Source organism: Capricornis sumatraensis, chromosome 2 (genome assembly GCF_032405125.1).
Source record: "Capricornis sumatraensis isolate serow.1 chromosome 2, serow.2, whole genome shotgun sequence".
NCBI lineage: Eukaryota > Metazoa > Chordata > Mammalia > Artiodactyla > Bovidae > Capricornis > Capricornis sumatraensis.
In genome coordinates, this window is record NC_091070.1 from 120,857,090 (window position 1) to 120,870,136 (window position 13,047).

Genomic DNA, 13,047 nt, shown 5'->3' on the forward strand with positions numbered 1-13,047 from the left:
TTCTGTGTGCGTGTATGTTGTACTCTTCTGGACTCTGTAAACCCTGTAAGATCAATTACTTTTAACCTTCAACTACCCAGTGCATTGACTGTCCTTACTCATTAGCTGCTGCATAACTGTAGCATGATCTTAACAAAGTAGGGAATAGTGGTGTGGAAGGAACACCATAAGCTCAACCTCACAGAGGTTAGAAAAACACATAGCTGAGGAAAGCAGTCTTTATGCTTTTCTAAGAAAACTTGGGGCCAAGTTGAGGGAAGGAAAGGGAGAGAAATCTCGGGCCAATAAATCTTAGCTTGCTTTTCCCACTGTCCCTCTCCTATCCTCCTAAAGCCAAGCAAAATGTTGAGCTTTGGATCCCCAAATCCCTAGGCAACAGACCGACATTAGTTCCTTTTCTAGCCATTCACAGCTTTTCCTTGTCAAGTTTAAGTTGTTAAGATGGAGGAGGTGGCCAGAAGGTAATGAATGAAATCATTTCTCTCAGCCCGAGTTAGTCCAAATCTGGAGTGAGGAAAACTGGAAAGGATTCATTCATTCCAGGCAATATGAACAAAACAGCCTGGAGTAGAAGTGTGGAGCAGATGGTGTACGAAAAAGAATCAAGAGGAAGCAAGAAGTCTAAATAACTGACAAAAGTTTAATGCATTAAAACCAGATACTTATCGCTTTTATACTGTATTTGCCATTTCCGAACAATACAAAGTAGAGGCAAAGAGTGACACTTCATAAAAATGTTGACTCCCCATCCCCGTCCTTAAGACCCAGCCTCCCTCAAATATTCCCTCCCACCCCTGACAGAACTCTGTCCTGAATAAAACACTTAAATACATCATAAATAGTAAATTATGAAAAAAAAATAGCAAGAATTGTTTCTTTCCTTCTTGTAAAAAAGAACATGGCAGCAAAGACAGGCAGCCAGAAGCTGGCTGGGGGTGTCTAATATAGACAGTTACTCGGGGTGTGGACCAAGCTGCTATCAAGGCAGGGTGGGGTGGAGGGGGCAGTACAGGGATGGGCATCAGCCAGACTCACCAGGACCCCTCTCCCCTGACACAAGGAGGAGGGTCAGACGGTGAACCCGGGGAGAAGAGGGGTTACCCAGCCCCCATTTCCACGTTCTCTGCGTGAAGAGAGGCGGCAGGGAGCGGGGCACAGCACTGACTGCACTAAGGCAAGAATCTGCTGGCTCCCTATGCGTTTCAGAGAACACTCTCTAGCCTCACAGTTACCTGTTCAACAGACAGGTATCCCCGTCTCCTCCGCTCCACTAACGGCAGAACACTGCAGGAAAAGGTGGAAGAGCAAGAAGACATCTCCTCTGGAGAAGAAATCTAAAATTCATTTGATAAGTCTTCATATTTAGAAAAACAAGCAGAATACATTTCAAATTGCAAAACAGTAATAACGATTATGGCCTGGCAGTGAGTAGCGTTCTGCCTAGGAAGGGTTCTGACCTGTGAGCCCCAAGACTGCACCACTGTTTAACAAAAGGGGTAAAGACTACCCCGTGTCCCACTCTCTCCATTCCTTCAGCCTTAAGAAATTCATTAAGAGAGGAGGAGTTAAAGAGGAGCTGCTTCACATAGCAGTCACCACCTTGTTTCTCAAATACCAGGGCTCTTCTGAGGGAGCCCTGTGAATAGGCATCTCTCCAATACTTCTGGAGTTTTGATCTGAAAACTGGTTTGAAATTGTGTGCTATTTTCCTTTTCCTTTTTAAGGAAACAAAAGGAGAGGGTTGGGAGGTCAAACATCCCCCCAAAAAATCTTTACGAAGATTACAGGCGTCTTCTTCCAGAGAACGAGTTAAGGTAGGGATAATGTACCAGCCAGTCTGTCCTGAGGAAATTAAAGAGTCCAGCTCCTGATGAAAGGTTGATGAGGGGGGAAGAAAATCGCCAAGTCCAGCAATCCCACTTCCAACAGGAAGAAGGGGGATCTGAAACCATTCAGCTGTGGAAGCCAAGGCTGGTGAGCTTAAAACTGGTTTCACCCAACTTGGGAGTGGAGACGATGCTGCTGTCCTCAACTGTCCCAGCACTAATGCCCATTCATAAGGAAGGGGAAGGAGAAAAGCTTCTTCTTCGGGGGGAGATGGAGAGCTCTCCTAGCTTCCACTGCACTCCTTTTTTGATGACCAAGAAAAAGAAAACTCAGCATTGCTGGGTCAAGGGCTGACATCTTGGGATCACAGAGGTGGTTGAGTCTCGCTCCAAGTCTTCTGAGGATTTTTGCTCACTGAAAAGGTAAAGGGTATAAAGTTAAGGACGTGGAGTATGAGATAAGGGGACAGCAAAGGAATTCAAGTTAATTTCAACCTAGATGGCAGACCTAAAAAGTTTCCTGCTAGCCCAGTCTCAGCTTCCAAGTACACAGTACCAAGTACACAGTACCAAAACAAAACAAAACAAAAAAACAAAACTCCCCCCAACCCCGCAAAACCAAAAAATTTTAAAGTAAGATTTAGGGGAAGGGGGGTACCCAGTCCCCCTAACCCTGACAACTACTTCCTTGCTCTACTCCATCAGTGATGCTGTTTATCCTCTTTCAAAGCAGCCACCTCCCCCACATCCCAGAAACTTACATGGATGAACTCTGACTCTGGAACTTCATGTTTTTCCAAGAGGGTTGAACTAACAGGAGTGGGAAAAAAAACCGGGCAGAAAGAAGAATTAGTAAATGAGAAAAAGAACTCTCAGGTCAAATCTCAGACTGCTTCTCTGTATTTCACTGGGAATAAACTTAGAATTCAGAAAGAAGGGACTAAGGAGTTACCAGATCTGGAAGCACATTCTTTTAATTAACAGTTTCTTGACTACCATAAAATACTTCCTTAACACCCTCCTCTACTACTGCTTTCAGCCCCCAGGTGTGGTAGGCACCTAACAATCACTGCTGCCTGACAGTCATGCCATGGTGTCATTTTCTCCTCGTGAGTGTGGGCTGAACTTGGTGACTCTCTTCTAGTGAAGAGAATGCACCACAGGTGATGGAAATCAATTCTGAGATTAGGCTATGTAGCTTCTTCCTCTTGGGCACATGCTCTCCAACTTGTTTGCTCTGAGGAAGTTGTTGCAATGCTGTGAGATGCATTATGGAGAGGACCATGTGAAAAGGAACTGAGGGAATACCACCAGCCAACAGCCAACGAGGAACCCTTAGCCCAAAAGCCTGCAAGAAACTGAATCTAGCCAACAACCACGTAAGCTTGGAAGTAGATCCTCCCCTCTGGGCAAGCCTCCAGATGAGACCACACTGCTGGCTAATAGCTTGACTGTAATCTTCTGAGAGACTGAGCCAAGGGCACCTAGCTAAGTCATACCCAGATTCTTAAGCCACATAAAATCTGAGATAACAGTATTTTTTGTTTTTAGCTGCTAAAATTTGGGGTAACTTATCTCACAACAGGTAATACAGGTTTTTGTACCTGGGAATGAAATGCTGCTGTAATAAAAATCTAAAATGTAGAAGTGGCTTTGAAAGAGAAAAATGGGCTTTGAGGATAGTTTCAGTGAAAGTTTTAAAAGTGTCCTGAAGAATTCTGGACTATAAGGGGTTTGCCAGTAAGGGCTTAAAGGGAAGTGAGAAAAATCTTACTGGAAATTGAAGGAAAGGGGATCTTTGCAATGTAGTGGAACAAAGTGTAGTGACAATGTCATCTATACTTATGTGGGAAGTAGAATACATGCCTAATGAACTGGGTGAGCTAGCTAAGGAGATCTCTAAACTAAGTGCTGAAGGTGCCACCTGGTTTCTTCTTAATGCTTACAGTAAAATATGAGAGCAGAAAATAAACGACGGGAAGGACTAGGAGACAAAAAGAAGCCAAGGCTGGAAGGTTTTGAAAATTCTGAGCCTCTCTAGATAGCAAATGATGCTAAAATTAAGAAATGGATAGAATCTAAGGCACTGCCAGGAGAATGTGGTCTACAGATGAAGCCACGGGTGTGACTATAAAACAAACATCTGTCAAGAACTCACAGTACTATTCAGTCACACGAAACAACATTCAAAAGATTAAGGGTATGTCTCTCAGATCCTCTCAACTTGAACAGGATCTCTAAGAAGCATAGAGCGTATCAAGAAGGTATTTTTGGGTATGGGTTTGGCCTAACAGTAAATCCCAGTGAGATTCATAGGAACCCCACAAAATCTCTGAGGGCACTGTAGCAACAGAAACACTGTCCTGCTTGGACTAAAAGAGACAGAAATAGTACACAACGAAGAAACCACTGGATCCTCAAAATTCTGGCAAGCAGGCTAAGAAAATGACTCAGCTGCAAGCACATTCTAGTTTTCATGAAGACTCAAAAGGCAAAACCAAGAGTCCAAAGGTAAAGCCAAAAATCATGAATTATTCTCATGCTTTGAGACGTGATAAAAGAAAACTCCAGCATTTGCTGGATTTTAGGCTCCTCTGTGCCTCCTGTACTCCCTTTTTCGTGCAGGAATGTGTAATGAGGTTATCTCTTGTTTGTCTCATCATGGTATGCTGGTGTGTGGGGAGAAGATAGCCTGTCTCTTTTATTAGTTTCATAGGTCTAAAGTGATCCCTACTTCCTGATACATGCTTAGGGACATCCACTCTCACTTGCCTATGCTAAGTGAAGCAGGCTGCCATATTCTGAGTTATCCTCTGGAGAGGCTCAGGTGGCCAAGAACTTAGGGAGGCCCCCAGAAAACAGCCAGCAAGGAACTAAGGCCCTCAGTCTAGCAACTCACCAGAAACTAAATCCTGTCAAAGAGCACATAAATGTGAAATGAAGCCTCTCAGTTGGGCCTTAAGATGAGCCTAGCCCCGGCCAACATGTGACTATCATGTCATGAAAACCCTTGAGCCAAGAACCCAGTTACACTGCACCTGGATTTCTGACTCACAGAAACCTTGATATACGTTTGTTGTTTTAAGTCACTAAGTTTTGGGGTAATACATTATGATGCAATAGATGATCAACACACCAAAAACAAAACTAACTCACAATCCACATAATGGATCCTTTTAAAAGGCTGACTATTCACTGCCTTCAGTGCCTAGGAATCCTCCCAGCCTTAAATCCTAAGCTACGAATTCTCACTTAAGTCATCAGGAAATGAAGCATTGAGTAAGATATTCTGATTGAGTACCAGAAGTTTGTACATAAGGGTTTCCCACCACCCCCTAAAAATACAGAGATGTTGATACACTTTTCCAAATCACTAAAGATGAGCTCTTAGGAAGACGAACGTGCAAAAATATAGTGAAGAACAAAAGACAATAAAATCTGGGGAAGAAAAAAAAAAAAACCAACAGAATTACGGAAGTTCTAAAAGACCTGAAGAGAGAGATGAGAAGATTACATGGAGAAAGAGGCCAAGGAACCAACCTTGTAGTTAGCGTTTGCAAAGTCTCTCCCACTACAGGTGAGAAATAGGGGTCAGGAATAGTCGAGACCTCACTGATTTTCTCCAAAGGTGGAGTCTGAGGTAAAACATCAGGACGACCCAAGTGGACGCCTGGAAAAAAGAAAGAGGAAGAAAATCAATAAATCAAAAAGAAGAGAAAATGGGGTGGGGGAAATAAAGGAAAAAATATGTTGGCTTTTCGTGAACAGGAATGGGGACAGAGGTCCTAAGCAGAAAGAGATGAGGGCCCAGAAGGGAGGGAGGGAGCACCCACACACGGGGACTCCAACCCAGGCGCTGACCTGGCTCCACTTCCGCCTTTGTTGTCACTTGTGCCTTGTGCTCCCCAGAGACCGGTGGCTGGAAACTTACGCAGGAGTTGCCGCTGGGGCCTGCTCGCCGAGAGAAAGATGAGCCAGACCGAAACTTTTTGGAAGGAGAGGACTTCACTTCAAAAGGGAAAGAGAAAGCCTACTTAGCACCTACCTCAGAAACAGTCACCAAGACATAAATACAACTTGCTAGTGTCCCCAACAAAAACCCAAGGTTGTCCTTCTGCAAAGCAGGAAAAATGGTTAATGTCAACAAAGATGGGCTCTATGAACTGCTTATTAGAGGAGGGGCATCTCAGTTCATGTCACTTTGGAAAAGAAAGCAGAGAACCCAGAGGAAAGAGGATGCGTACTTCTCCCCTCCTACAACCTTGATGGCTTTGCTTCCACCGGATGACATGTCTCCTAATCCTTTTTAATAGTAGCCTTCAGTCAAACCAGACACTCTGTTATCTTTGTAGAACCTGACACACATAGCACCATGACGATACTTTACACTTGTTTATATGTCACTTTAAAAAGACTCTGAAAAGACTGTTCTATGTTTGTTAAGACTGGCACGCATAGGTCCTCTTTGCCTCACTGAGGGACCACTAATGGCTATGATGAGGAGATGGAGATAGGAAGGAGTTGGAATCTGCCAGTGGCAGTAGCATGGAAGGTTTGGAAAGAAGAACACTGGCACTCCCCAACTCCCTCCCCTAGGCTGAGACTCTAGCAAAAAGGTAAAACCCACAAATGAAATAAGATAAGAGGAAACTGAGGGGGCAAATCAAAAGTGAGACAGACAGAAAGAGGAGAGCCTCTAGCTGACTAATACCTGCTAAGCACACATAAGTAAATGCTTCTCCAACCTTCTGATCCTAATCTGAGAACTCCATGGCCTTGGGGACACAGTAATATTCTTGCCTATCTCTGTTCACAGAAGTCTGGCTTTGCCTACCTCAGCCTGTGGCACGGATCCTACACCCACAATTAAGGATTTTTACAATCCCACTAGTTTCTCAGAAATGCCCCTCACCTCCACGACACATGTAGGGATTGCCAGGGGGGAAAGTAGCAACTTGGTAATGACTAGGGCAGAGTGACTGACATAAGGATGGGCAGCAGCTCTCAGGGGATGTGGGTAGAGGAAGAGAAGTCTCTGGCTTTGGCAGCTCCGTGACAGGGGAGTCCTGCCCCCACCTCCTGAAGTAAGAGAGCCATTGGAGGGTCATCTGGCAGAAGCCACTTACAGGGGATCTTCTTAAAAACTGTAGTGCACATGAAACGCTGGAACCGTTCAGCGTAGAAGCTGGGGCGATGCACTGACACGGTGTCCTGCAGAGGAAAACAAGATGGCTGGAGTTAGAGACGGGGAGGCCCAGCAAGAGAATCTCTAGTCCAAGGGCCATTTTTCCCCTAGGCTGAGACCCTAGCAAAAAGGTAAAACTCACAAATGAAATAAGATAAGAGGAAACTGAGGGGGCAAATCAGAAGTGAGAGAGACAGAAAGAGGAGCGCCTCAAGTTGACTGCTACTCACCCCATCATGTACCAGAGCTTTCCAAGAATGCTCCAACTTCTTAATAAACCTGTCCAGAAAAATGTATACATCATGAATTCACATTAAATGAATGACCTTATAGATTGTATTTTACAGATTTGAGCAATCATAGTAGAAAAACTTGAAAAGACAGAAGCCAGGAAAGCACTCCCACTATTATGCTACAGTTTTCAAAGAACAGACAGGGTAGTGCTTATTCAGCATGGAGATCAAAGATGTTTTTAGAGTAAGTCAACAATCCTTTCACTGGAAAAGGCTATTTAATACATCCTGGCAAGTCAGGGACAAGAATATTTATTGTAAAAGGGGAACTGTAGAGACAGACAGGCAAGCCTGGAGGGAGGTCAAATATTGTCCAGTCCTCACTAGTGTCTGAAATTTTACAGGAGGAAAACTGAGGTCTAACATTTCCAGCTCTTCCCTCACTACCATCCACTGCTTTGGTCCCACAGGCTAATACTTTTCACAGAACAGTGACCCCTTTGTTTTTCTTCCATGGAAAAGAGGAATGTGTTTCCAATTGTATCCCAACATGGAGTATGACTCATCTCACAGGTTTTCCACAAAGAGCCAGCAGGATGGCGTATTCCACCCTGCTGCTTCTGAGAACTGACTCAGCTTTCCACAAAGGTGTATCCTATGTTTGCGAGATGGTAGGTAAGGAAGTCAAGAGACAGGCATAACCAAGGAAATAAATCACCATTTGAAACTCAGTGAGGCAAGCAGCCAGACTGCAACTTATTGTTCTTGCTTCAGGAAGAATTTGGTGACAACCCATCTAAAAGAGCAAGGTGAGTAAGTCGACATCCACTCTGAGCCCGGGATTGATGTTCCTCACCTGTAAGACTGTAGAATGTCAATGATCCCGATATAAAGCAGCAGCCTTTCCCCTTTACTATTCCGGGCCGGGATGCCACCCATACTGGGGAAGACAAGAGGGAAAGAGTAACAATATCTTCTGGCTAGCAGGCAGGAGCTTCTGCTAAATTCAAACCCAATCAAGAGCTATAACTGAGACCTAAACACAACTGTCCCATTTCGCATAAACGGGACAAGTGAGAGCCTTCACCCAACCCCAACCACTTTGGAGTATATATATAATATACAACTTCTTGCTCTCCAAATTTCATTTGCCTGCCTCTCCCACCCCAATTTCACCAATAAGAATCTAAAATTCACCTCCTACTCAGCAATTTTAGGACTACTCTCCCAATTAACTCTAAACTTTCTTAGTACTCTCTCTTTTTTACCCTGCCATGTGTCTGGTGGGATTTTAGTTCCCTGATCAGAAATCAAATCCAGGCCCTCAACAGTGAGAGCAGAGGCCTAACCGCTGGACTGCCAGCAAATTCCTCCCTAGGAATTTATGCCCACTAAGACACTCTTCTTGAGAATCATGATAAAGAATACTTTAAATGAAACCACCCAAAAGTTACTTCAGTAACTACACTTCTTTGGCCCACGAATGTAACAAAGATGCCTTCCATAAAAAATTGAAAGTCGCTTAGTCCCGTCTGACTCTGTGACCCCACGAACTGCAGCCTACCAGGCTTCTCTCTCCATGGAATTCTCAAGGCCAGAATACTGGAGTGGGTAGCCTTTCCCTTCTCTAGGCGATCTTCCCAATCCAGGGATCGAAACCAGATTTCCCGCATTGCAGGCGGATTCTTTACCAACTGAGCCACTAGGGAAGCCCCAGAATACTGGAGTGGGTAGCCTACCCCTCTCCAGGGGGTCTTCCCAACCCAGGAATCAAACCGGGGCCTCCTGCATTGTAGGCAGATTCTTCACCAGCTGAGCTAGTTCTTGAGAATCATGATGAAGAATACTTTAAAATGAAACCACCTGAAAGACATCTGATACTTCAGTACTACTACTTTGATCCATGAATGTAACAAAGACACCTTCCATAAAAAAAAGTCTGTAAGAAATTGTTTTTGATGAAGTTCTTACAGTTTGCAGGTATGTATCTAAGACTCTGAGCTCCTTTCAAGTTTACAAATCCCAAATTTAAGAATCTTCCTTTCCTTCTACATTCTTAGGAACGCTCACTCTATAGTTCTGCAAGTATTAATGTTGACCTCACTGCTGAATAAAGGCTACTCCTTCTCAGAAGCTGTGTACCCCTCTCCAGAAAAAAATGCTTTGAGCCTACACACTCCTTCCTGGTGCCCGAGTCCACTCACTGGTCATCGGTCTCCACGGTGCCACCTCGTCGAGCCTCGCCCTGGATAGATTCCATGGCTGTGGAATAGAGCGCCTTTTGGGGGGCTGGTCGGCGAGTGTCAGCTGAATACTGTGTTTCGCTGCCTAAAGGCTCTCGTTGTGCATGATCTATGTTATGGATTGACACCAGGAGGCTATAGTCCATTATCTTGAAGCTCTGCAGCACCTAATGGAAGGAAAAATCGTGATCTGAGCCTTGGGAGGTAGAATCTTTTTTCAGGATCTTACAGCTTTCCTGGTCTAACTACTGGAGTCACCCGCCAGAGCTAAGCACAGGATTATCCTTTGCTCCTCCTACTCCTTGGAGAACAGTACATTGACCTTCTCTGCTCTCCCATCACTGATACTCCTTCAGCTTTCCTTCACCAGAGTAAATACAAATTAGAACACAGCCTAGCCCACAAGACCTTCTTTGTTTGTTCTTTTCTTGTGTCTCTTCATGAAAAGAACATTATATACTCAATGAAAGAAGAAATATGTATCTGAGCTCAAAAAAAATCCACAGGAGGGTCAGGTAGAAGCATACTCTGTGACAGTGCAGATCTGTGGCAGGACCTTATATGGCCAGCTTCAACTCGGTTTAATATCTGCTGAAGCCTCAACATCTGTAGGTAGGCTCTGTGCCTGCTTCTGTGGATACAGACACTTAAGAGACCATCCGTCCTCATGGATATCATAATTTAGTAAGGGAAATAAACATAAATACAATACAGTCTAGTATGTGTAATAATGGAAGTGCACACATGGTTGAGGAATACTATAGAGGAGGTCAGGAGGTATATAAACAGGTTTATGAGGGATACATTAGAAAGAAAATAAGTGCATGTAAACAAAGGAAGGAAAGAATAATGCAATAATGCCAAGGCCTGGAGGCATGAAACAGCAGGCCATGAGCAGATGGCTATCATCTGGTGGTGGTGTTTAGTCAACAAGTCATGTCCGACTCTGTGACCCCATGGACTGCAGCAAGCCAGGCTTCCCTGTCCTTAATTATCTCCTGGAATTTGCTCAAATGCACATTCATTGAGTCTGGTGAGGCAAAGTGTAGGTGTCTGGCATATAAGAGAGGGTGGGAGGGGCAGGACAATGCCAGGCCTGATGAGCCATATTAAAAAGTGTGGACTGTCTCTCCAGTTCTCAACCTGCTATACTTCCACCAGTTCCAGTAGCTCACTTTGGTGGTACAGCTCACCCAAGGCTGTTTTGATAGGTGGGTAAAGGATAAAGAGAATACAGGACTGATTCTTATGTGTAATTTATAAAACCTCTCTGCTCCACTAAGTCTCCAGTCCTCACAACCAAGAAAGTCAAACTAAAATGGGCATTATCCTGGAGGAAGAGGCAGAGTACGCGGAGGAAAGCAAGGATGATAACACTATGGACTGAGCAGGTGACGATCCTGCAAAAGCAGCTTGCAAAAAAAAAAAAGATGTGGAAAACAAGAGAAAGATGTCACAAAACCCAAAAGACGTTAAGAAAGTGAAAACAATCAACTGTCGAACACCACAGAAAACTCAAGGAAGGACTAAGAAGTACTCTACTTAGCGTCCAAGTGGTCATTGGAGACAGCAAGTCAACTGGAAGCAGTGCGAGCAAAAGCCAGGACATAGAGGCAGGAAGGCAGGCAAGAGACGAGAAAGGCAAAGGAGAAAGGAAGGCTTCATTATATGAAGACACTGAAAAAAACTCCTAAACTTTAAGTTGATGATGGGGGCAGGACGAAGGGATGCTACAGAAGTTGAGGTAGCTTGTTGAGAAACAAGGCTAGGGGGATGGGAGTTACAAAATTGTTTGAGGAGAGTACCAATCACTTGGCATCTCTGAGAGAAACAGGAAATGCATTAATGAGCAATACTGACAGCCCAAGTGGAACTGGATATCATAAATCTATAGAGGAACTTCCCTGATGGTCCAGCGGCTACCACTCCATGCTCCCAATGCAGGGGGCTTGGGTCTGATCCCTGGGCAGGGAAGGAGATCCACATGCCACAATTAAAGACCTTGCATGCAACAAAAATCGAAGATCTAGCATGCTGTAACTAAGACCTGGTACAGCCAAATATATAATTTTTTTAATGGTATTAAAGAATCTGTAGAGATGCCAGTATACATAGCTGTGTGATTTTTTTCTAGCAGCACTCAGCTTCCAAGGTATAAATTTGAATTGGCAGGCAGGATCAAAATGTGAGCAGTATTAGTATGGAAACAAGGAGAATGTATGATTATGAGGCCCAGGACAGGTAGAGAGAAAAAAAAGACAGGGAGGGGAGTTAGACTAACAGAGAGAAAGTAAAAACATAAAGGCATAAATGATCTAATGTAAAAGATACTGTAAATGAAGTCTGACACATACTTTATATATAGAGTCCCATCTCTTACAGATTAAATGCCTTAGAACCACCAAACTGTTTTAGTCACTGAGATTTCTGGTGCCTGAGAGAGAAGGAAATATGACAAACTCACCAAACAGTCACGCTGCAGGGTCTTGCATAGAGCATTGTACATATCAGCATCCAAAAAGAGACCATCAGGGATGTCTTGTAAGAAGTCCAGATCTTTAAGGGTAGGGAGAGGTTTCTCTCGCTCTTTTTGGGACGCTCGCCTTTTGTATGTTGAGCCCTTGAGGTCATACTTGATATGCATCTTGACTGACCGTGGTAAGAGATTGTTCATCACGACAATTCGAATATTCTTACCACCTGCCTGCACACAGTACAGTCCATAGAACTTAGGCAGCAAAGTCCGAGGGTTCTGGTTGAGGTTCTGAGGGCAAGAAAGTAAAAAAGAAGTAGAAGAGCAAGTCAGCTGATTTTCAATGAAACTCAAGGACAAAACCTGCTACCCACTTTCCTCTGCTCATGGGATTTCAGATACAATCTGCCTGCCCAGAAGCCCATATTGTAATTGTTTTAAAATCTCCCAATGTATCTATCTTAATAATGGGATCACTACCAAGCCAAGTAGCAGATCCTCCAATACACTAAGCAGTCAGGATACTACCAATATGATGAATATATTCCTTTAGAGAGGTTTAAGGGAAGACAGCACTGAAAAAGTCTTAACCCTTAGCCTTCTTTATAGTATATTTTTGTTGAGTATGATGGGAGGCAAAGGAGAGTTCCCTAACTTCTCCAGCACCGCCAAGAGGTATCAGTAAGAATGAATATAGTACTATCAAGAGAAGTAACCAACCTCATTCCCTGATTTAGGAGCTGGACTAAGAATGGAAAGCAAAATCATCATTGAATAAAAACAAAAATAAAATAAATGGGATCTAATTAAACTTAGAAGCTTTTGCACAGCAAAGGAAAACATCAACAAAATAAAAGGAAATCCCAGAATGGGAGAAAATATTTGCAAATGAAGCAACCAACAAGCAATTAACCTCCGAAATGTACAAACAGCTCAAGCAGGTCAATAACAACAACAAAATACAACCCAATCAAAAAATGGGTGGAAGATCTAAACAGACATTTCTCCAAAGAAGACAGATGGCCAAGAGGCACATGAAAAGATGCTCAGCATCACTAATTATTAGAGAAATGCAAATCAGAAAAAC

General features: G+C 43.7%; 1 protein-coding gene across 4 annotated transcripts in view; it reads right to left on the bottom strand.

Annotated features, from left to right (window-relative positions):
- Positions 1 to 800: 800 nt before the first annotated feature.
- Positions 801 to 13,047, bottom strand: part of PIP5K1A (phosphatidylinositol-4-phosphate 5-kinase type 1 alpha) — a 39,372-nt gene continuing 27,125 nt past the window's right edge. Inside the window, exons 7-15 of one of the 4 annotated variants that reach the window (XM_068965433.1) lie at positions 11,952 to 12,251; positions 9,449 to 9,654; positions 8,101 to 8,184; positions 7,242 to 7,290; positions 6,953 to 7,037; positions 5,688 to 5,834; positions 5,367 to 5,496; positions 2,588 to 2,636; positions 801 to 2,241 (exon numbers count right to left, since the gene is read on the bottom strand). In XM_068965433.1, the coding sequence (XP_068821534.1) occupies positions 2,239 to 2,241; positions 2,588 to 2,636; positions 5,367 to 5,496; positions 5,688 to 5,834; positions 6,953 to 7,037; positions 7,242 to 7,290; positions 8,101 to 8,184; positions 9,449 to 9,654; positions 11,952 to 12,251 (1,053 nt within the window). In that variant the 3' untranslated portion in view covers positions 801 to 2,238. Of the gene's footprint in view, positions 2,637 to 5,366; positions 5,497 to 5,687; positions 5,835 to 6,952; positions 7,038 to 7,241; positions 7,291 to 8,100; positions 8,185 to 9,448; positions 9,655 to 11,951; positions 12,252 to 13,047 lie in introns of all 4 variants that reach the window. The other 3 variants (XM_068965432.1, XM_068965435.1, XM_068965434.1) reach the window with 3 other exon arrangements.